This window comes from Bombus vancouverensis, chromosome 11 (genome assembly GCF_051014615.1).
Source record: "Bombus vancouverensis nearcticus chromosome 11, iyBomVanc1_principal, whole genome shotgun sequence".
Lineage (NCBI taxonomy): Eukaryota > Metazoa > Arthropoda > Insecta > Hymenoptera > Apidae > Bombus > Bombus vancouverensis.
This window is the reverse complement of record NC_134921.1, coordinates 680,915-704,791: the sequence shown is the minus strand read 5'-3', so window position 1 is coordinate 704,791 and position 23,877 is coordinate 680,915. Positions and strand designations below refer to the sequence as shown.

Below are 23,877 nucleotides of genomic sequence, written 5' to 3'. Positions count from 1 at the left end.
GGGCGACCGTGCTCTCCCGGATGGTTTGGTGGAGCAGGTCTTGTGCTCGCCTTGACCTTCGCAGGTTAGTCTGGAGGATGCGCATTCTCAGTTCTTTGGTGTTCTTTCCTTGTTTGTGGCTTCCTCCGTGCCTACCTCCTTGTTCGCGGGCTTAGGGTCGCTTTGCGACGGGGAGCCTTTCTCGCTGCCTCATGTAGCCGTGGATCCGCGGGCGGCTCCTTTCCTTTCTTTCTTCGAGGGGGCGCAGGCCGGTTCCCCCATCCTGTGTACCGACGGTACTCCAAGCGCCTCGCAGAGCAGGCATTTCGGGCTCGCAGTAGTGCATGCTCTCGCCTGGTGCCCTGGTTCGCCGCATCTGAAGCACAGGTGCCCCTTGTCCTCCTTGGCGGTGCAGGTCTTCCCCGTGTGTCCTATCCCAAGGCACCTGTAGCACTGCAACGGTCTCCGTTCGATGGCTTCGACCTTCGCCGTCGACCAGCCTATGGCGACCTTTCCAGCCTGGGCCAGTTTCCTCACTGCACTGGCAGGGCCTCGTATCTACACGGTGCCAAGTCCGTTCCGGGCGGGGCGGATTTCTCCCAGCCGGATGTCCTCCGGCTTGCAGCCGCTCTTCCTCGCCAGGGTGTTCTGGATTTCCGCCTTGGTGGCCGCTATGTCTATCAGGGACACCCTTGCCTCCGCGGCTCGGAAGGGTGTCGCCACGCGGACCTCGTTCGGGTCCAGAGCCCGCGTCAGCTGTGCTGCGAGCGCTGCGGCCTTCTCCCTTCCCTGGTCCTCGGGGACCTCTAAGATGACGTCTCCGGCGATGGTCTTCCGCATCCTCATCGTGTTGATGCCGAGCCGGTCAGGGAGACACTGTCCTTGGCCGCAGCCAGCACCTCCGCGTAGGATTGGCTCGATTTGTCCGTCAGGGTGATTGTTACCGCTGACGTTCGCGGTGCGCGCGGGAGGAGCCCCCTGCCTCCCCCTCTTCGTGCGTTCTCCAATCCACTCTCCGGAATTTCCCTCTGTCTCTCCGCCCCTGTCTCGGGGATCAGCTTCGCCGGCTGCTTCTTTCCTGCTTCCTTCTTCTTTCCGCTTCTTTTTCTTTCAACCGTCTGCCATTCGATGACAGCTGTTCGGCCTCCCTTGGGCGCTGGGGCGTTTGAGGCTCCAGGCTCCATCCCTCTCGTGTTCGCGGCAGGAGCGACCTCCTTTCCTTCTCCTTTTTCTATTCTCTGCAGTCGTTCCTCCAGTTGGTGCAGCAAGGATCTCATCTCCTCTGCATGGTGTTTGACTGCAGCGAGACGCGCCCTGTAGCTGCTCTCATCCGCGGTTCGGGGGATTCGTTGGCCTTCCTTCTCTTCGCTCGGGGTGCTTCTCTGGCGGGGGTTTCCTCCTCCTCTGTTGTTTCCTCAGTCCATATTCCCTCCTTGTCCAGCGTGAAGCGGGAGGGTCCCTCCTTTGGCGGCATCGCCTTCGTCATGCTCCTGGTGCTGACGTGTGGCAGCTCCGCAGCCAGTTCCGTTTCCCTCCGTCCCCTAGCGTTTTCCTCTACCTCCTTCCCTTTCGCCATGGTTGCGTCTGTTTCCCCGTTGGGCGGGAAATGTCGCTCGGTCAGCACTTGCCACTCTGCCAGTCGCTGTCACTTTCAAGTGGCCCGCGCGACGCGCTTCGGCGCACGCGCCAATATGGCTGCGTCTGGGTAGTTTCTCGGGTAGCCCGTGTAGCGGCGCTGTTGTCACGCGTCCTAATATGGCTACTCCACCGTCCTAACCTCACACTTGGTTGGTTTTGCTTTAACTCCTTGTCCAAGCCAGACTTCCCGTAGCTACACCCGCTTTGCGTTCACAGGCACTAGTCCTCCACTCTGGTTACCTCCCTTGCCCAAGCTCTCCAGTTTTCCGGAGATTTCGATTACGCTCGCAGCTCCGTCCTCTCTACGTCTGCCTCCCATATATCCCCCCACTACTTTCCCCGAACGTTCGTAACCTAATGCGTTAACCACTGCGCTACCGTCGTCCGTTAGTTGTTTATGTCGAGTAGCGGTATTTGTGCTGTGTCGAGTGCCGCTACAAATGTATCAATATTTTCGTTAATGAGTTCTAGATCTTTTTCGAGGAGAGTTCCGAATAGAGTTTTAGATTCTGAGCCTATGACGTTGAGCAGTCCGCGTTTGCTTCTATAATGTAATGCGTATAATATGAAAAAATATATGAAATATCCAAGGTATAGTTTTATTAAACTTACTTTTTATAATGCTTCGTAGGTAAAACAATTTTCTATCCAGATTCCACTTTCTCAATTATATTTTCAAAAATGCTCGATAAGGAGTACAATTTTCTACCCAGGTTGTACCTTTCTGATTATATCTTCCAAAATTCTTAATAGGTGAAACAATATTCCACCGACGATTTACTTTTTTAATTGTATCCCCCAAAATATGGACCTGCTTAACGTTTAGATATTATTATCTTTTTCGTTGTTACTTGATACGGCTAGCAATTAAATAGTGAGAATAAGAAGAATTGGAAGTGCCATTTTCGAAAAAGAATTTTGTTTTTCCTTGAAGAGGTTGTTTGTATGAAGGTTAATATCACTAAATATGAAGGGAAGTGTAATCATAATAATTCGTACAGTTTTTAACGTTTCAGTTTACACGTTTTTACGTGATATAGGTTGTGTATGATGTATGTTATACGATTAGTTCCCTAAATTAGACTGTGTGCACCATGTACCAGCAAACTCCCTCCATCGTGCTTGAACATGTGCGTAGATAAATCTGCCTCAATTATCCCATCAGATAAGAAAATCTCTACTGACCTTCTTAAGCAAACTACATAATGGACTTACATATCTTCTCTTAAGATATAAAGAAGATATTTTTTTTTATCGTTAATTAACAGATCTTTGAAACGATAGAATAGAGATATCGTAAAATTATATAAAGTATTATAATATGCGTAATAAATAAGTATCGTTATATTTTTCTAATAAATAACATTCCCATAAACAAACAATTTCTCATAAACAGTCGTTTCCCAGAAAACTTTAGTTTCGATACTGGCAACTTTATCAATTCAATTATTTATGAATATTATTTATATTCAATTTCCCGTTATAAACAAGGAAAGGACTGCAAGTTTGTACAGCTTTTATCAAGATTACGTGCCATTGAACATATCGATTGATTGACTTCTCATGTTTCGTATTAATCGACATCCGATATAGCTATGGGACCTGGAATATTGAAATATTGGGAAGTCAGTTATATTCAGGTGTTCTATAGATTTGACGTATAAGCCTTGTAACATGTACTTCTTCATCAGACGTTTACGAGATACTGAACGATGGCTACGCTTGTAGTATCCAAAAATTTTACGTCGATTTATAATCGAAGATTCGATCAAACTATAGATAGATTTGAATATTCTACGAATTGAATTTAGTATTAAGAATTTTAGTTGTATAGATCATCGACGAAAGTCTGTTACACGGACCCTTTCAACAGTTCTATACACACTTCTATTATATATTTTATTTTTTAAAAATAACGCTTTGGCATGATCAAGGATCGGAAGTATAAAAAATAATTGTGACAATTCGAGCAGTGAAAGCCTCTAGAGTAACATTATATTAGTCTCTATAGCGACATTGTGGTACCGTGTCATTTTCAAAGTTCTCAGAATTGGTACTGTATCCGATTTCAATGTTTAATATTCTTCCCGGGTCCTGGAAGAATTTCTTCAAAACTACGTTAACCCATGAAGAATCAACCAACAGTTTCTCATAATGCCGTTTTATCCACATCCTTTGAAACTCATGAAATTGTAGAATCCAGATAGAAAAAGTAGAGACGAGGTAAACGCGAAGCTCATCCTTGGAATTGCTTGTCGTGGTGATAATGTTAACAAATAGAATTCGATAACGCAAATTCATTGGGGAAAAGGTGACAGATGAAATTCGCTAACGCAACGTTACCCGTTAATGGGCTAAGAATTACGCTCCATGGGATCGCTCACTGCATTCTCCGAAACGACCCTCGTAATCCATAGGGTCGTAAACGGCTTCCGTAACCGTAACGAATTTCAATCTTGTTCACGGATCTCTGACCGCTCGTTTCGAGGGTAACGAGGGGGTTGCGTGTTCACGTGCGTGCAACAGAAGGTGTTATCGTGATTGCAAGGCGTGCTGGAGCAGATAAGTCCAATATGCTCGCGGAAATCGTCGAGATTCATTGCCCAAAGCTGGCTGATAGTCGAAATTAACTTCGCCTCGTCCGATTTCCGCGTTCACATCGCTTTCACGATGGTTAGGCGTTTCTTCGTTCGTTTCTAACGCTGAGTTTTCCCGTGTCGCAGTCAACCCATATTTGGATGTGTGTACACGTTGCACAGAAAATGTGGTCGGGGGATGAAACGCGGACAGAATGGAAAACGGACTATGGGAAACGCCGAGAAAGAGGCGTCGATGAGTTGAAGACACGTCGATGCTGAAGTACACGTGTATCTCGCGTCTTATAGCGAAGGAAGGATACGTGTGAAATTTTAGAAAATATTGGCTGGAAAATGTTCTAACGGACATTGAAGAAACGAATTTAAATTGTAAAAAGAAAAAGATGGTAGCCTAAAGATGTTCCGCTTTCTGTCCCATTACGGAAAACTGCAAAAGCTATGTATCTTGAGAACAGATAAAGTTAAGAAATGAAAAGGAAAAATTCGATTTACTATGTATTTTCGCTATATTTTATATTTACTGTATATTATCGGAATAGCCATCCCTGATTCAGAAAATCAATTACATATATCCCTTGGCGAGAGGGAGTGAGAATTAATCCGATTAATTGTAATGGTGGATCAGCTGGATCCTCATATTCTGAACGTCCAGAGACTCGCTAACTACGAAGAAACTGGTCTGTTTGTGACGCCTATCAATTGTTTGCTAGAGATTAATCTGCTGGTAAGCAGCGTCAAAATGCGACGATAACTAAACCGTCCGAAGATCGAATTATAGCAAATGAAACGCGTCTCTGCGCTAGTCTGACCGATTAACAGGGCCTATGGGGGTGGCTTTCAAATTTGCAAGCAAGGAATTACCGTGTAACGAGCAACTCGTATCGATTATTCAATGGGTTCATATGGAGGCGAATAGAAATGCTACTTCAACATGGGCAAACATGGCTACTTTAAATGCTACATCAACATGGGCAAACGTTCATTTTGGTAATGTCGAGTTTTCTCATTGAATAATCTTCCGTTCGTCGATTTTACACGCTTAACCGACTAGATAAATTCGATGATTTTAAGCAACGTAATTAATGTAATTGATTAATTTTTCTTAAAGTGTGAACTATGGATGAAAGATTAGAAACCGTGACATTACAGAGTACAAAGTTAGAAATACAGGGGAACTTTATATTTTTCTTCACTGCTGATTAATTTCTTGCTGAACGTGCAACCACTTGGGAAAACTGTCGTTACCTGTTGCAAACTGATCGTAACATACATAGATCAAGGAACATCACAAATTTCACTTGACTACTTACGTTCGTACAACGAAGAATCCACATAATACAGTACGGCTAATATATTACTATAGAAATCGGATGGTTACACATACGCAACAATTTGGAAGAGGATATTTGCTTTCGGGTTGGGAATATCAGGGAATAGAATTGTTATTATGCGAATGACTGACGTTGATTCAATGTAATTAGTTAGGAGTAGAATTACAGTAGAAAAGGCATCAATACGATGGAATTGCACAGTTATTGTAAAAAAACAAACGATACTACATAATATATTTAGGTATACAGAAACAGTGACACTTCTGTATTGTCAATTATGATATAATTAAATGAGATAATACGAATAATTGTAAATGCTATTAAATTGTTAAATTTTAATAATTTCCCATTCATCTTCGTATCAAAGCAAATACGAACAATTTACAACGTTGCTAGTTATGACAATAAATTTCTATTTCTCGTGTCAGTAATTTCAAATGTCGTTGGTTGCAATCAAAAATCTGTCGGCGGAAAATTTTCACCCAAGCTTCGTCAAATAAATGAAACATCGTATTATTCTCGGTCAATATCGAGTCACTTTCGAGATTACACGAATAAAATTTAAAAAACTTTTTTGATGAATTGCTCGTCGAGGCATCGTTCTGATGTCGATATCGCATTAAGCAACTCGAAGATCGAAGTCTTGGTAACGAGATTGTCGCGTCAAAGACGAAGCGAGGCCTATTACCCAGGCGATGATGGAAGCTATGCAACTATAAAGAATACTAGCGCCTTTTTCTACGATTTTATACGACTCGATGCCAGTCGAAGCTCTTGGAAAATATTGCAACAAAAAGTCAATATATAAAACAAAAGATAGGAGGTTTCTCCTTAAAGCAATTTAATCACTGTCCACGCAACTTTTATTGTTCTCATCTAGAACCGAGCAAGAAAAATAACTATTTTATTTTTATACCTTCTCTATATTGGGATTGTAAAAATTTGTCTGTTTGAAATGCATTGGAAAATTTCGTCGAATTATAAAGTTACACCGTTGGTTGTCACCATAGAATCGATTTTAGAATGGATTTTAAAATAACGTAAGAACGATTTTAATGAAATTTTGAGAGTACATATGTACGTACATAGAGAAGCGAATGTAGTTCACACGCATTGCTACTAGGAATATTTGTGACCTACATAGGTTTCAGGGAAAATAAATGTCTGTTGCAAATAACACTAATTACAAATTCTATTTTTTCAAGCTTCGTGAAAACTCACATGAGAAATTAACCTGTCGAGATTCAGCATTTTTATATAATACTATCTTGACAAGTACATTTTACAAACAAACGAATATTACTAATTCGATACGAATAATTAATTAGTTTTTCAAGTTTTCTAAGATAAATAATAGAATCAGACATTATTTCAATTTCCACGAAGATCCATTGAAATATAATATCAGAAAATGATCTATTAACAACTTCAATTTTATTCGACGCTACTATAACCCTTCGCAATCGAGGGCTCCGCTAATAATATCAAATAAATTAAATAATTAATAAATTAAAAATTTAATAAATCAATAAATTAAAAATTTGTCCTTAACCTGTCAAATCATAATTATCTCACGTATTCTTGCAACGAACAGGTAAGATACAATCAGAAAAATAAACCGACGTATTGGCCGAAGATATATTACACTACCAAGCAAAATCGTATCGCACTGCGCGATGATAGTGAGTGAGTGAGTAGGTGATGAGTGATGCGGCTATGACTCTTCATTCTACGCATATATTTAACCAATTATACGAAAACACGTTCTTTCTACTGAAATTACTTGGAGTATCTGGTAATATGAATAAATGAAACCTTCGAATGCAAAGTATTAATATTATTAACGAAAATTAGAAATATAATTTATCAAACGGGATACGTGTATATAGTAAACCAAAGAATACAATGAATTATGCAATAACGACAGAAAAATTAACAGATATGACCAGATCTAATTGTTCAACCACTATACCCCTACATGTTCGAATCCTTGGGCGAACACCAGCAAACAGTTCGATCGATATTTTTCAACCTTCGAATTAGCTGTTATGACTAAAATATTTTCCATCGTTACAATGCATCCTGTCCCCAATTACATCGTTAATTTCGTTTCCGAGGTTCCGCTACAATACTTCGCAACGAGCAATTCAATAATTGAGACAACGACTCGCGTGATGCGCAGCAGTACGCTGGCCGTGAATCAATTGCATCGGATTACCTCGATTAATACGATTTTCTAGGACTACGCTGTAATGTCGAGTTAATTAATACGATAAAGTGCAATCGCGATCCAATGGAAACGCCTTCATTCTTACTTTTTCGCGCGATTTCACATCGGAGTCTAAGGAAAACGAGCTGCATCTTGCGGCATCTTGCGGAAAAACTGAAATTCATAGGACACAGGAAACCTGGTAAACAATAAATACGGCATGGTTCCACGATATGGACGCAAAATCAATGCTGGATGGCACGCTAATTCGATTGGCGGCTGGACAGGTCGAAGCATAGAGCTCAAAGTGTTTCCTCAAAGTGTTTCCGTTCCCTCATCCTCCCTTCAATAAATCTTGTTTCTCTCTCACTCTCTCTCTCCCCCTCTCTGTCTCTTTCTCTTTCTCCTCCGAAAACTTGATCATCCGATTTGTGTAACGGAGTTTATTTTGTCTTTCTGTTAATAATCTGTTAATACCAATAAGTTGCCTAATCGCGACACTTCTCGAGAAAATTTCTTTTAATCGCAAGGCCGCATAATTTTGACGAAATCCATGTGAAAAGAGTGTCCGGAATTAGGATGAAAAATATGTTTATATTTCATACGTGTATATGTTTCAAAATAGTTGCAATATAGAAATACCTTGTTTGTAAAGAAGGTTGACTCTATTGAGATTAATCGTTTGGTTTCTGAAGAGTTCAATGTGAATAAGGTTTTACGGTAAATTGAAAGATGTAAAAATACGCGCGAAGGTGTACAAATATGCAAAGTCTAGCAGCTATTAATAGTTCAGTAAGTAAAATAAATTTCTGTCTAGGTTCTTCTCTTTCGTCGCGCTCTATAAAAACATAAATTTAAATAAATATCAGCAGTGAGTGTAGCGATTTAGTCGATGGGATCTTAGAACGAAAAAACTTGTTTAAAAATGGAATCGATCAATTTAACTTCTCACTGGCTCACTTATCAGTGTTTATGTAACTCTTTCTCCCATTTCCTCTGCGTGAAACATGCAGCTTGGGAGTTTCGATTCGATAAAAAGTTGCGACTCTGAATATCCTTTGATCGTAAATTGAAGCATGAAAATATCATATATGTCGTATTTCGCTCTGAAACTGGATGAAAGAGGGAAATTGACTTGGTTCTTTCGCTGTTCCATTTTTTTCTTTTTTTCTATCTTTCGGCTATAGAATTACTCTGCCTATGGTGAAATTTGTAAAATTTAGTTGAATGTTACTAAGAGATACGCGATTTATCGATGGAAAGAAAGAAGAGAAATATTCACTCGTCGAAAGCTTAGTAGAACAACGTCTACTTCGCAGATGTAGAACATTTATTTCGGTTACCTATCGGTTGTATCGTTATCGACTTGCCAATCATGAAACGCAGACGCCACCGGCCAGTTTATTCAATAATAAATTATCTGACGCGTCGATTGATCACGAACACATGCTGTCCACGAAATTGAATTGTGTTCCAATCTCTGCATTATAATGTTTATATATATGTTTATGTTTATATATATGTTTTGTAAGGATTCGTTTAGTCGTAAATATGGTTTAGTCGTAAAACAGAATTTTTACACTCAACTCGATTCGCGTAATGGAAATCATAAAATTAACAAAGGACAATTGCAGTTAGATTTAAGATTAAGATTAAGTGCAGTTAGATTTAAGATTTAGATTAAGATTAGGTAAGTGGCGAATAATGGCTCGTATAATTGATTCTTCTCTCCTTCTTTGAGGATATCTTCGCCGCTCTATAGCTTCTTTATTGTTGTAAGTGTGTAACCTTATTTTGTATAAATTAGATCAGTAACGAGGATTTAAGACGAGGATTAATTTAACAATAGCATATCAATTCTTTTCATTGAGATTTTCACACGAGAAACTGATCAGCCTTGTGAAAAATATAAAATTAATATAAAATTCCTCGATTTAATTATTTAAGAATATAATTAATATTCAGCATGCTAAAAAACGAACGATCTATTTTTCCAAATTTGCAATTATCTATCGCAAGGAATTGTAAAAAGTCACAGGCTCCAAGGTAAATTTTCAAAAGCGTTTGTAATTGTTTTCTGTTATTTTTCTCTGTGCTTGAATTTATGAAGGTGATCAGCGTGGCTCCTGAGCAAATTAAGCTAACAGAATGAAATACTTTCAGTATACAATTTCAATATTTTAATATATGATTACAGAATTTCAATATTGAAATTTAAATTATTATTTAGTGTTACGCCGTAAATAATATCAATGATACTTATTACGTAAAGTACGAAATACAAATCAACGTATATTATTGAAACTCTAAAATTGAGTAACTATTGCTGTACCAAGAATACTAATTAAGAGTTAATCGCATGGATCTGCCTGAGTGACTAAGGAATTTAACAATAGAAGATTTTTAATCGAACTTCTCTTTCAAGCTGAGTTGACCGTGATTCAATTCACGAATATCGGAGAGGAAAAGTCGTAACAGTCTTACAGTTTCGATTCACTTTCATCTCTTTTCGAGGGGGTACTCGCGATTCGCGGCTGCTTCGAGAACTTCCTGCTGGTTCATCCATTGAACCTCATTCTTCGGCGTTCTTTCAATCCCTCGTCTTCCATAGACAAGTCGTAAATCTTTCGAAAACTATTAGCTTGTCCAAAAAGTTTCTTTCGTTTTATGAGGAAATAATAGACGCACAACGTCTTTTTGTTTTATATTATTTTATCGAATTACGATATTCTGTTGAGATAAATTTCACAGACTTGGTTTTACGTTTGTACGAAGGTGCATCCTTGTAAAAGACACGCTTGCGAAAGAAAGACACTTTCCGGACAACCTGATACTTTCTCTGTTCGTAAAAATTCTGTTCTACGTTTATTTCGTTCTTTCATATTAAAGGAAAGCGATACTGATCGATAAGTTACTTGATACCGTTTAGTATGTGTAACTGGTTAAAGTATAGTACAACTGGTTCTTACGAGTTTCGTAGCATTCAAATATTTAGTGCGTCTCATTAATCGTACTATAAAGGATAAGGTAAAATTTTCTACGTGAAGAAATAAATCGAAAATGTATAATTTTACAATGTACATTTTAAAATGTACAATTTTATCCTACGACGTTCTTCTTTTTGGAGAAGATAGATTTGAAATACTTTACGTCAGAAATTTATAAAGGTTATACGTTTGACAAAACCTGTTGCTTCGCTGAAAATAATACTTGGTAGGATATTCTGTCAACCAATTTTTTTAAGAATTTTTACGATTTTGTTGTCTCCGAGTCATAACTTTACAATGCTACAACTATACACAATTGCTTCACTACGATATATGGGATACTTGTATAATCAATTATAATCATGAAGATAAAGAGTAGTAAATGGTATAATTGAAAAACACGATTTTGTTAATGTAACTTTATCGAATAATGTTAAAAAATGACTAGAAGTGATATTAATAAGTAACTTTTAAAAATATCTGAAACGAAGATTAATGGAAATGCAGTATATATACCGAAATAAAAAATATTGAAAAGTCCTCTGAGCTGTCTTGTTATTTTATAAATTTTTATTATAGATACTACACGAATTTCCAACTATGCGAATAATTTTCCCATTTAATGTAGGAAAAGTTTCATAAACTAAATATATTTCATTACGGTATATTTAACTCTATTTAATTGCATTTACCTATATTTAGTGTTAGAATTTAATCTTGGAATTAGGATTAATATTCTGTGGAAGACACAATGTTTATGTTGAAATAATATAATGTGATATTTATTAAACAATTATTTCGAGAGCTATAAATGTGCGTTCTGGAATGTAGACAGTTGGCCAGTTATTCACAGACTAACTGCCTTAGTGACCTGTGGCGCTTGTAAAGATTTTGAACCCCCACTCTCTATAATGAGTGTGACCTGAGTAGATGTCTGTGTAACGTCACGTGCCACGGAACTTTCTAGCAGCTTCTCGATACAAAGCGTTACGCTGTCAAGGCGCGACACCGACGTGCCCAATGTTCCATCCATATCCTTACGTTTCTTCCGCCGAGTTCTCGGAAGAGCATGCACGCGCCTGCCGTGTAAAATTAAGGTAAAAAGTAAGGAACTTGTTAATTTCCGAAAAGGAGATAAAGTTCTTTTTATTTTTTACTCAATTTATACAATTTTTTCGGTTCGCGATGATACACTTTCGATACTTGGATTAGTTAAGAATTTTTTTATTAGACTGACTGGATGATTTTGAAGGGAGCATTTATATTCTTCCATTCGTTGGAGTGGGAGAAGGTTTTGTTTATACTTAGTGTAAAATTCGGAGAACGGCTGGAGTGATCGAATGCCACTCAGGCGGCTGAGAACGGGTGCTGACCGGACGGTCACACGCGATAAGGCGTTCGGAATTTCGGTTTGTTATATACAGTTGCTCGAATTTCGTCTGTGACATTCCCCCCTTCTTAGATTGAACTTGATCCCTCAAGTTTTCTTCAGAAGACTTTTGTGGAATCGGACTTGACGTGGCTTGAAAAGTACAGCTGATTCCTCCTCTTCATCTGAGTGGTATGTGTTGGTTGGAATATAGATGTTGGGTGTTGAGCCCAGGGTGAGTGGTACTGGTGGGGCTGTCGCATTGTGGCTGTTGATTACAGTTTCATTTCGGCAGCAAAATAAATTGATACATAATTTGTTCGGTATACATTTCCTGATGCATTTGAATACCCCTATTTTGTTTAATCCATATATACCTAGTATGCCTAATGCTATATACCCTAATATCTGGAGCGTGGTTAGTCCCCAATACTGTATATTTTTTATTCTATATTCGAAATTAAGAGCTTCTATCTCGTCGCCTATTTTATCGATCGTTGTTTTATAGCCTTGTAAATTATCTATTATCTTCGGTGCTCGCTCGAGTTTATCTAATAGATGAGTGAAACTATCGTTTGTTTTGAGCGCTAGGGTTTTTGTTTTGATTTCGTATATGACTTCGTTTTTTGTTTCGCCTATACGCATGTGTTCGTCTTTGTACAATATATCGCAAGAAGTGTTAGCTCTTATGATGGAAGGCTTGTCAAGTTTTTGTAAGGTATGTTTCGTTTGGCAAATTGTGTCTATTTCTATCGGACTTGCTGGTATCGCAATGTAACAGTTGCTAGTTTTGAGCGGTATAAAGCTAATGTCTTCAATCTTAAGTACAGTTATTTGACAATGTTCAATGTGTGGTTTGAAATTTATTATTTCGCTGCGACAATCGGTTTTTGAATTTCTGTCATGGATTGGTAGTGTTTGTTTGCATATAGTGGTTCCGGCTCGATTCTTACAAAGTTTGTTGAAATACTCGATATCAGCGTTTATAAATGAAAGACCTGAAGTTAAATATATCTGATGTTCGACTACTGGAGCCAAAAATACTCCATTTCTTTTACTCGGGATAGGATATACTTGTAATATGTTCCATTCTGTGTTAGAGACTAAAGGTACTATGATTTTGAAAAATATTTTGTCATCTATTGTGAAGATTTTAAGATCACTGATGTCGAGTATGAATTGAAAATGTTCGGTTTTGGCAGAAATCGCGGTGTTGTACATCTGGCTACCTATTGCCTTGGCGTAATTTTCTATGAATTCATTGGGGTCAAGTATTTGTGGACTAATTATTCCTTGTTTGCCTAATATCATGACGTTAAGTATTTCATCTAATTGAAAGTGTAAAGTTTGCATCGCGGTGTCGACTTTCATGATCATCTTAAGCATAGATCTATCGATATTTGCCTGCTGTTGTAATTTTAATATATCACTATATGATCTCTCTAAGTGGTTTAGGTTTTCTGAGTTTACAATTTTTCTAATAAGTGCTGTTTGATTAGCTATTATGGTCTTGATTTTATTATTATCATCGAATAGTTTGTCCATATTTTTGTTTATGAGCGTAAGATCATCATCGTCGAGAGTCCCGAACAGACTTTTCGATACGGAACCTATGATGTTAAGCAAACCTCGTGTGCTCCGGGTATGTGTTAACGCTTTCAAGTGTTTTGCGAGTTGTTTTAGGTTATTGATGCGATTTTGTAATCCGCCTAACTCTTCGACGTATTGTTTGCTGATTGCACGTGAGTCTATCGTTAATTTATATGATTCTATTGCGCTTATCTGTTCGTATATGTCGCTAGTGTCTAATCCTACTATTACATTGGCAGTGTCGCTGTATAAATATCCTTTTCCTATGTTTTCTACGAATACAGAGTTTCCTTCTAATGGTGTAATATTTATTTGCGCGGATACTATTCCGGCAAAGAGGAGCGTCGACCTGGAAAGTAAGGTTTTAAACGATTACCGTGTATCTTTTTGTCTTGAATCAGATAGTATGGAGTACATACTTTATCAATCGTGTACGGTCCTAACCATTCCACATCAAGTTTATGCCTTTTATGATCGTTATGTATTAAAACAGAGTCTCCTTCTTTGAAAACTGATTGAGGTTTTATAATTTTACGTTTTTGATCGCGCTGATATCGCTGTTTACTTTTGATCAATGTTTCGCGAGCGTGTCGGAGTCTAGAGTCCCATTCCTTTTTGCGGAACGTGACTTCGTCTGCGTATGTGCGTTGGGGATTCTTGGATATTGTGGAGGGATGATTGGCTTGGTGTCCGAATGTGAGTTCGAATGGCGTGTAACCAGTAGAGTCGTGTATCATTGTGTTATATGCAAGGCATACAAAGTTAAGTTGATCGTCCCATTCTTCATCCGAATTTCGCTGTATCGATTTTAACATGTCTGTTATTACTGCGTGTGTCCGTTCTAACGATCCGTTACTTTGTGGGTGGAAGGATGTCGTTTTGATATGTTTGATTTTGAACGCGTCTTCGTACTGCTACATTAAACTAGATATAAAATTCTGTCCGCGGTCAGTTAATATCTTTTTTGGAGCGGAAAAGATGTAAATGTAATGATTCAAGAGTGCGTTCCAAATTGTTTCCGTTTGCTGAGTTTTTAGTGGTACGAGTATTAAGTATTTTGTCAATTCGTCATGTATGGATAGAATGTACTGATTGCCTTTTTTCGTCTTTTTCAGTGGGCCTAATAAGTCCATAGCAATTTTATCGTTTGGTTCGAGGGGTGTGTCGGTGATACAAGGTTCTTCGCGCGGTCTGATACGTGTAGTTTTAGATGTTTGGCAGGTGTCGCATGATTCTATATGTTGTTGTATACGTTTCATCAAATCTGGTACTCTGTGCCGTTCACGAATGCGGTCGTATGTCTTTTGTATACCGGGGTGTCCTACTAAATCGTGATTTTCTTTCAATAATTCGTCTATTTCTTCGTCGCTATATGTTTGAATTGGTTCCCATGCAAAATTTAATTCTTTTACGGTGTCGTTCAGGAATAGTAAAATTTGTTTGATCGCGTTCTTTTCGGTCTCTGTGAAACTGTCGTCGCCTATACTTATCTTTTCGTTTATATGAATAATTTCGTTTAATTTAGTTAACCATTCGATTCTGTCGTAATTTCCTAGCTCTGTTTTGAATAATTGATAGAAAGATTTACGGTTCGGAGTCATTTTGAGAATTTTGGGTAACGCGTCGGTAGATTTTTCCCAATCGTGATATTTTTTATCGAGTTCTATGTTCAAATTTTCGCGTCGTCTGGTCAGAACATGTATTCTAGATAGTGCGTCGGCTGCAGTATTATCTTTTCCTTTCGTGTATTCTATGTCGTATTCGTATTCTTCTAGTTCTAATCGCCATCTCATCAAGCGTGATGAGGGGTCTTTGCAATTCTGTAACCATTTTAGTGCTTGGTGATCGGTTCGGATGAGGAATTTCCGTCCTAACAGATATTGTCGGAGGCGTTTCACGGCCCATACTATTGCTAAAAGTTCTTTTTCTGTAGTGGAATAATTTCGTTCCGGTGGGTTTAGAGTTCGCGAGATATAACAACATGGATGTCCGTCCTGTGATAAGATTGCACCTATACCTTCGTTACTGGCGTCAGTCGTTAATGTGAATGGTTTCGCAAAGTCTGGGAATTTTAGTACGGGTGATGAACAGAGTTTGTCTTTTAATGTCTGGAATGCTTCCTGGGTTTTATCTGTCCAATGAAATGGTGTCTCCTTTTTTGTAAGTTCGGTCAATGGTTTCGCGATCTTAGAAAAGTTTCTGATGAACTTACGGTAATAACCTGCTAGTCCTAAGAACGATTTGATGTCTGTGGGATTACGTGGCTGTTTGAAATTGCTAACGGCTTCTAATTTTTTGGGATTTGGCTTTACACCTTCGGCGGTTACTATATGTCCAAGATATTCTAATTCTGGTTTGAGAAATTCGCATTTGTCCGGCTGTATTTTGAGTCCGAGTTCGCGTAGGCGTTGCAATACTATCGCGAGGTTGCTATTGTGCCCTTCAATCGACTGTCCGAATATTATAATGTCGTCTAAATATACGAAGCAATGTTTATTTATGAGTCTTCTTAGCGCGGTATCCATCATGCGTTGAAATGTTGCAGGTGCATTCTTTAAACCGAATGGCATCCTATTGTAATGATAGTGTCCTTGTGGTGTGGAGAATGCTGTGTACTTTTTAGAGTCTATGTCCATTGGGATTTGGTGGAATCCGGAGGATAAATCGAGGGCTGAGAAGAATTTTGCGTTGCCTAGTTGGGATAGTATGTCGTCTATGTCAGGTAATGGATATGCGTCCTGGTCAGTTAGTTCGTTTATTTTTCTGAAGTCTATTACAATTCGCCATTTCTGTTTCCCTGAGGCGTCTGCCTTTTTTGGTACTACCCAGACTGGTGAATTGTAAGGAGAATCAGATGGTTCTATAATGTTCTTTTGTAGCATTTCGTCCATTTGTCGTTTGATTTCTTCTTTATGGCATTCAGGCGGTCGGTAAGATTTTGTGTTAATGATTTTATTTTCTTTTAACGTTATTGTGTGTTTAGCAAGATTAGTGCATGGTAATAAGTCGGTCTCTAGATTGAATACGTCGAGGTAGAACAGCAATATCTTTTCGATTGGTTCACGGAGAGTTTTCTCTATATGCGAAAGTCTAACTAAATCTTTAAACGTGGAGACTTGATCATACGTATTTGAATTTTCGATAAAATTAGTCATTTTGGCTGGGCACTCACCACCATTGATAAAGCATATCGTTGTCGGTTTTCCTTCCAGGTAGACTGTTTTTGACACTGCTTATTTTGGAGGTACGTCGTTTTCCTGTTGCAATAAAAGTATATTATTGTCAAGTTTTAATTGTTGATTCGAGAGTTCAAATTTGAATTTATAATTCAATATAAATTATATAATTGGAAAGTTGTCTTCTACCACAAAAAATTCTAGAGTTTTGCCAAATAGTTTTATCAAAGCGTGTTCGTTGGTTTTAAATTTAGAGTGTCCCATCGAGAATTTCCGTTCTTTTGTTATTCTTAGTCGTAATACGCATCTTCGCTTGAGTATATTAATTCCTGCTCCGCTGTCAATGAGGAATTTATGTCGCTGTCCGTCGGATCGTAAAAGTACTGTGGGTAGTGTTCCTGTTGTGGCGTTAATTCGTAGGTCTGGTCTATTGGTTCCTCTATTTCTTCCTTGTGTGTCTCGAGATTGTGGACTGCTGGTGGTCTCGGAAATTGGCTGGGTGTTCGAAAATTTTTACATTGACTGGAGACATGTCCGATTTGGTTGCATTTGAAGCATTTTAATTGTGTCCTTTGGGCAAGTGGTATTTGTTCGGTTTGTCGGAAGCTTCTTGGCATTGGATTGGGTGTTGGAGTTGGTTTTTTAGTGATCGGATTAGGATTATTGGTTGTTAGTCGTTGCTGCTCAGGAAGTCGTAATCGTTCTATTGGTTTTAGTCGTCGATTTCGATCTTCCCTGAAGAATCGCTCGATGTCGGTGGCTTTCTTTTCGGCTTCAAGGATATTGTATGGTGGATTGGCGAGTAGTAATTGTCCTATTTCGCCTTTCAGGCCTCGGATAAAATCGATCACGGAGTCTTTTAAAATCCTGTCGTTCATAGCTCGTCTAGTAATTTCGTCACGGTATTCGTTCGTTATACTGTATTGTAACTTATTGAGTGCTCTGCGGAATCTGATGATATAACTTTGCACACTTTCGTCGTGACGCTGTCTCGTTTCGCGTAGCTGGTCTTGATGTTCTCTAACAGAGTCTTGGGTGGCTACGTTTCGTCTTAGGGCATCGTACAGGTGTCCGTATTCGTATATCGATATATTGCAGATGGCCATTGCGGCTTTACCCGTGATTTTCCCGATTTTGATCATTTTTAATAGTAGCGTGGGTTCGCTACACATGGCTCGTAATTCGCGTACTTCGCGTATGAATTCTTCTACTCCGATATTGTCTTCGCCGTTTAATTGCGGAATACATACTATCGCGTCTTTGGCCCGTAAGCTCGGAGAGGCGAATTGCGGTGGACGGTCTTCGTAAGAGGGATGGTTGAATTCTTCTGTTCGAATTGGAACGCATGGTGGGGAAGTTCTATCTCTCGCGGCAACAGATTCGTCCATAGTAATAAGGGAGCCTAGTTCTGTAGTAGCGTCGCGTCCTATTTTTATTTTAGAGATATTTTTGCCTAATAGTTCTATTTCCGCTGCACGCTTCTTATTTTCACTGTCGGCCGTCCGTTGTGTCTCTTCTACACGTTGCGCAAGAATTTCAATTTGTTTTTGTATTACGTCGAGTATGGCACGAATCGAATTGTCCGTACCTCCGTTTGTAGAAACGGTTTCAATAGTTTCGACTTTGTCTTTTCGTGATGTGGGCATGATTCTAATTGAGCTTATTGATTCTGAACTACTGTTGCTATTTGAACTCGAAGCGCTTGAGAAACTGGGTTTTCTCACACGGTATCGTGAAAATGAATCCAGATTTTTCAGCTTACCGTAGTAGCTATGACCGTTGAGGAGTATCAGGGATGTTTCCTCTCTGGTTGGTTCTAGATTCCGAATCTTATTCGTAGGCTTGCTCTGCGCTGACCGTAGTCCTCTCGTCTAGTTTCACCGTAATGGAACGTTGAAAGTTGCTGCAGGGCTTCGTAGTAGCAAAGATTCGCACTGGGTCCGTTGATCCTTCGATCTTCAATGATGCGCGTACGCCGAAATCGTAATTTCGTTTGCACTGAAGTGAATAGATCCTGGCAGGATCGCTAAAACTGTCGTGTAAAATTAAGGTAAAAAGTAAGGAACTTGTTAATTTCCGAAAAGGAGATAAAGTTCTTTTTATTTTTTACTCAATTTATACAATTTTTTCGGTTCGCGATGATACACTTTCGATACTTGGATTAGTTAAGAATTTTTTTATTAGACTGACTGGATGATTTTGAAGGGAGCATTTATATTCTTCCATTCGTTGGAGTGGGAGAAGGTTTTGTTTATACTTAGTGTAAAATTCGGAGAACGGCTGGAGTGATCGAATGCCACTCAGGCGGCTGAGAACGGGTGCTGACCGGACGGTCACACGCGATAAGGCGTTCGGAATTTCGGTTTGTTATATACAGTTGCTCGAATTTCGTCTGTGACACGCCAGCCGCCGCGGTACATCTAACGAACGTACGCTAGTGGGGATGGCGCTGGGCAACGAATGGAAGAATCTGTACGATCAAACACTCTATCCGCATGCGACTGATATCGTTGTATTCCAACATTTAGCTATGTTTAATATAGAACACCTGCGTCCCATATATAATATAGTTTATATGTAAATATAATACAGCTTCATTGACGGTATCCAAAAATTTTTTTTTTTAGGCACGGATTGGCTTGGTCTTTGATCAGAACGTCGGCTATTATACTCGATAAATTTTCATTATCCCTCGTGTCATCAATTTCGCGGCACGGAAATTCATCGTTGCTCGAACCACGCGAAAAATATCCAGGCCAAAGGAACGAACGAGAGAGAGTGAGAGGGAGAGAGAGGGGGGGCAGGAGGAAATGGAAGAAGAAAAATGCGAGAGAAATAAAAGGGAGGAGACCGAAAAGAGAGCTGTTCGTATTAGGTCGGTGAGGTACGTATAGACGACTTTGAAGTGGGTACATGAATAAAAAATATGCCGCTAACACGCGTCGACCTATTTCGGCTTCTTTCTTCTTACTTTCTTGTAACCATGAATATTAAAACGCGTATAGTTCGTGAAATGTTAAGGGCCAGTTATCGAGTAGAAATTTTTAAGGAATTAATCGATACATCGATTCTGTTTTGTCTTTCGCTTTTCTTACGAATTTCAATAACTTTGAAGGAAAGCAATCTTTCGTTTATATTTAAATTTAATTAGAAGCATCGTAATATAGACAAAAATTATGTTCCATTATGTAATATGGAAAAACGTGTAAAATATTCGAGGAATAGTACTCGATATAATATTATCCAGTGCTATTATCGAGTATTATTTAAATTATATCTATAAAAATATTAATTTGCATATTCAACCTACAGCATAAGCGATATACAAAAGTATTAGAATACAAAAACATTAAGGGATTAATAAACATGAAAGTTTATATTATGAAATAATTCATCTCTTCTAGGTGACGCTTTTAATATGTTATTAATCATGTCAAGTACTGTTTTATTATTATGTTATGAGATGTAAATGGTGGGTGGGAATGACAGGGGATGAATGGGATTATATCATTGAGCAGAACATTTTGATAAGTTACGACAAGAGGTATTTATAACTTCCAGCACTAAGTAATAGTACAGTAATGCATGGGAAAGATAAAATGATGAACATTGTATTTTTCTCATTGTACCTTAGAAGTTTGAACAGTGTTTATGATTTTTTTAAATGACCAATATACGTAATCGACATATACAATTCAAAATTCTTTCTAAAATCTAAATGTAAGCACAAACACTTGCGTCTATCAAAAATGTCAAACTTCTGATGAAGATTCTTTCCACAGGTGAAACACAAGCGAGGAATTGAAACTTTCATTTCACTTTCCAATCCTAAACTTCACTTTTCATTCACTGCCAGAGCAACAAGTTCAGAGGATTCATTCATGCCTCGAAACAGTAGAAAGTAGGGGAAAAAGAGCGGGCACAAAGTGGGACAAAGGACACGTATAAATTAGAATATATTCATTTTGCTACGATTACTGCACAGAAAATAATCGATTCGAACTGACCAGCAGTCTCCTCGTATTTAAATTGCTACAATCAATCAGATCAAATAAAAAAGAATCGGACAAAGCTAAGGAAAGGACCGAAGACGCACAAAAATCAGAATAAATTTTATAATTATTCGATAGACAATGATCGAGCGAAACTCAACGTCGACGGTCTTGCGTATAAATTCAATAAAGGATGGACGATGCAAATTTATCAACAGTATCCTCGCATAAAAGTTCCTCACCTTTTTGACCAAGTAAGAAACAACGCGAAATGAAGAAAAGAAATTACACACAGAAATAAATTAGAATGATTTCTTGTAACTACATTTAGCGTCACGATGATTTCATAGAAGATATAGTGGATTTAAACTCACCGATGGCACCGAACTCAATGTCTTCACGTTGGAATTCCACCCTTTCGAGCAGGTTGGATGAACACTCGTATGGAGCGCAACTGGTACTGAGCTGTGGCGAAACTAGGTTGTGGTGCTCCTTCTCCACCACTTGTTCGCTTGCCAGCAGTTTCCAACTATGTCGAGCACGATGCGCAACCTCGAATATTTATGCAACCCTCCCCACCAGCAGGACGAGCTGTTCGAAACGAAAATTGTTTCAGGACTCGGAAAGTTTTCCCCTTCTCTTCCGACATTCACCTATCCGCGCTTCGGCTCGTTTCCTCCCCAGCCACCGACAAATCTTTTCTCATGCAAATAAACGAACGATTGGTATTTTGAACGCGGAACTCCCGTGGTTGGCTTAGTAGAGTTAAATATGGGAGGGACTTCAGGTTTGTTGACGTCAGGTACGTTCCTTGATGCGTGATGGTAATTTTAGACTGACGCAAATTGTTCTTCTTGGGCTGCTTGTTTTCGCAAATAAACTTTTATGATTGACGAAAGCGCAAAATGAGATTTCGGGGAAGGGGGAGGTCTGTAGAATTTTGAACATAATTGAAAAATGTAGGTATTTCATAATTTTATGGACAGGATGTATATGGAATGGATGTGGATGGTAACTGATGGTACAAGCGGAAAGGGGGCGAAAGAAGTCGAAAATATAGAATAAAAATTTTTTTCTTAATTTTTCCATCGAGACAACGATCTACAGTGAGATCCGTTATAACGAGATAAGATTCAAAGTTGATTTACTCGAAAACAAAGCCTCGAACGAAAGATTTCTATTCTATATTTTCTTTTTTCGCGTAGAATCACCCCCTTTCCGCTTGTACCGCCAGTTACCAACCACCCTGTATATTCGTACGTGAAGCTAGTCTAAAGTCTATTATTATAAATACTAAATGTACAGAAAATCGGTTAGGTGTTCGAACTGTAAGACATATCCAAGTAAAATCATATATCTAAAAAGACGAGATTCTATGTTTTTTGTTTCGAGGAAATAGGAATAATTTCTGAATTTCGCCACTGGTAATTAGTGGTACACAAAGTTGGTAAAAACAAATCAAACAGATGTTATATTCAAATACGATTGCTCACGTGCAGCGGATGCCTGGCAGCCGCAGTAGAGCGTGCCGGTCTATGGTCAGACGCGTGCAAACAGGCGGAAACACAAATTAACAGTAACAGCTTAATCTTAAATCTTCCTACACCTTAACACATCGTTACAATTCCACGTATTTGCCCTTTCGAGTTCTCATTTATTCTATTAAAAAGTTTCTTTAAAATTCTGATCACTGAATTAATTGATTATACATAATCTATAAAATTTAATTTTTTTTTTGTAACCATCAAAAAACACGATGTCTATGTTAAAATACCGTTAGGCAAAAAACAGTTTCTGCGACCATTATCATCGTTATCATGCGAACACAGTCTCATGGTAATATACCTCTCGCATTTGCATAAAAAGGCATTTTTAATATTTATCTAATATTATAAATACTTATGATGAATTTTTTTTTTTGCAGTAATCTGCTTCAGAAAACCTTACGTTACTTATTTATCAAAAATTCCTGATTTAAAGACGTGGTACTCCGTTACGAATATTCTTCGTTCACTCGACGAAATCCTTACACTTCCAAAATTATAAATCAGAGAATAAAAATATTTCATCTGTCGGAGATGAAAGAACACCGGAGCCTTTGGAACTTTGGATAACCCCGCAACATTGTAACCTAGAGTCTACTATAGCAGTAATTAAACAATTGTAGTTATTTAATCCGATTGTAATTGTTCGAGATTGGTGATAGTGAGCTCTGGCTCGAGGCGACAGTCTGTCGCCCAACGTAGCCGCGGCCAAGGGATGAACGCTTTGTTTAACAAAGGTATGGAGTAATCCTATAGCTCAAAAGCTTAAAATCCTATACCTTAAAAGAAATATTCGTGGCGACACGTGACAGTAAATATTCCAACGGTTTTTGTCCCGTGGCTCGCCACGCGCAGACCCTATTCCTGGAGTAAGATAATTGCCAGATGTCGATGCGTCTCCACAGTATATGTTCAGCTAGCTCGAGGGCTCGTTATAAATCTTAAGATTTAGTCAACTAAAGTCCATCAAACAGGCAAACAATCTTTGTCCCCACTACGGGAAAATAGGGGAGACCAATTTTTCAACGAGCGGCGTCTCCCACTAGCAACTTCCCCTCGAAAACAGCCAGCATCTTTTTCTAACCACCGGTATAGAGATTGACCAATTAGCGGCAACGACAATTTCCCTTACTTTCTGAACGGAGGCTTTTCTCGACGAATCCGATCTCGTGTCCTTAGACACGCCCCAATATAGTTTTCCTCCGTGGTATCATCGGGACGGGAAAGTCATTCTCGCTCGCGATCTCATCGACTAAAGAGTAACATCTTCGCGATCAGTGATTATTTCACGTTTTAACCAGACTTAGACTTTGTGAGTACGTCCTTTTGTCATCCCGTTGGCCGCGGCTACGTTGGGCGACAGACTGTCGCCTCGAGCCAGAGATCACTATCACCTATCTCGAACAATTACAATCGGATTGAATAACTACAATTGTTTAATTACTGTTTTAGTAGACTCTAGGTT

At 38.9% G+C, this 23,877-nt stretch overlaps 2 protein-coding genes across 2 annotated transcripts; both read right to left on the bottom strand.

Moving 5' to 3' along the window:
- Window positions 1-11,861: 11,861 nt before the first annotated feature.
- On the bottom strand, window positions 11,862-17,017 carry LOC143303317 (uncharacterized). The gene is made up of 2 exons (XM_076622626.1): window positions 16,873-17,017; window positions 11,862-14,049 (listed from the first exon to the last, which is right to left on the bottom strand). Exons 1-2 carry the CDS (start codon window positions 16,887-16,889, stop codon window positions 12,219-12,221), a joined length of 1,848 nt encoding a protein of 615 aa, XP_076478741.1. The 5' UTR covers window positions 16,890-17,017; the 3' UTR covers window positions 11,862-12,218.
- A 149-nt stretch (window positions 17,018-17,166) lies between these two features.
- Window positions 17,167-22,976, bottom strand: LOC143303320 (uncharacterized). Its single transcript, XM_076622630.1, has 2 exons — window positions 21,243-22,976; window positions 17,167-18,908 (listed from the first exon to the last, which is right to left on the bottom strand). Exon 2 carries the CDS (start codon window positions 18,520-18,522, stop codon window positions 17,167-17,169), a length of 1,356 nt encoding a protein of 451 aa, XP_076478745.1. The 5' UTR covers window positions 18,523-18,908; window positions 21,243-22,976.
- Window positions 22,977-23,877: the final 901 nt, after the last annotated feature.

What these genes read in the sequence shown, in the direction of transcription:
- LOC143303320 (XM_076622630.1), bottom strand. Translation starts at nt 18,522, where the DNA reads ATGCCCACATCACGAAAAGACAAAGTCGAAACTATTGAAACCGTTTCT.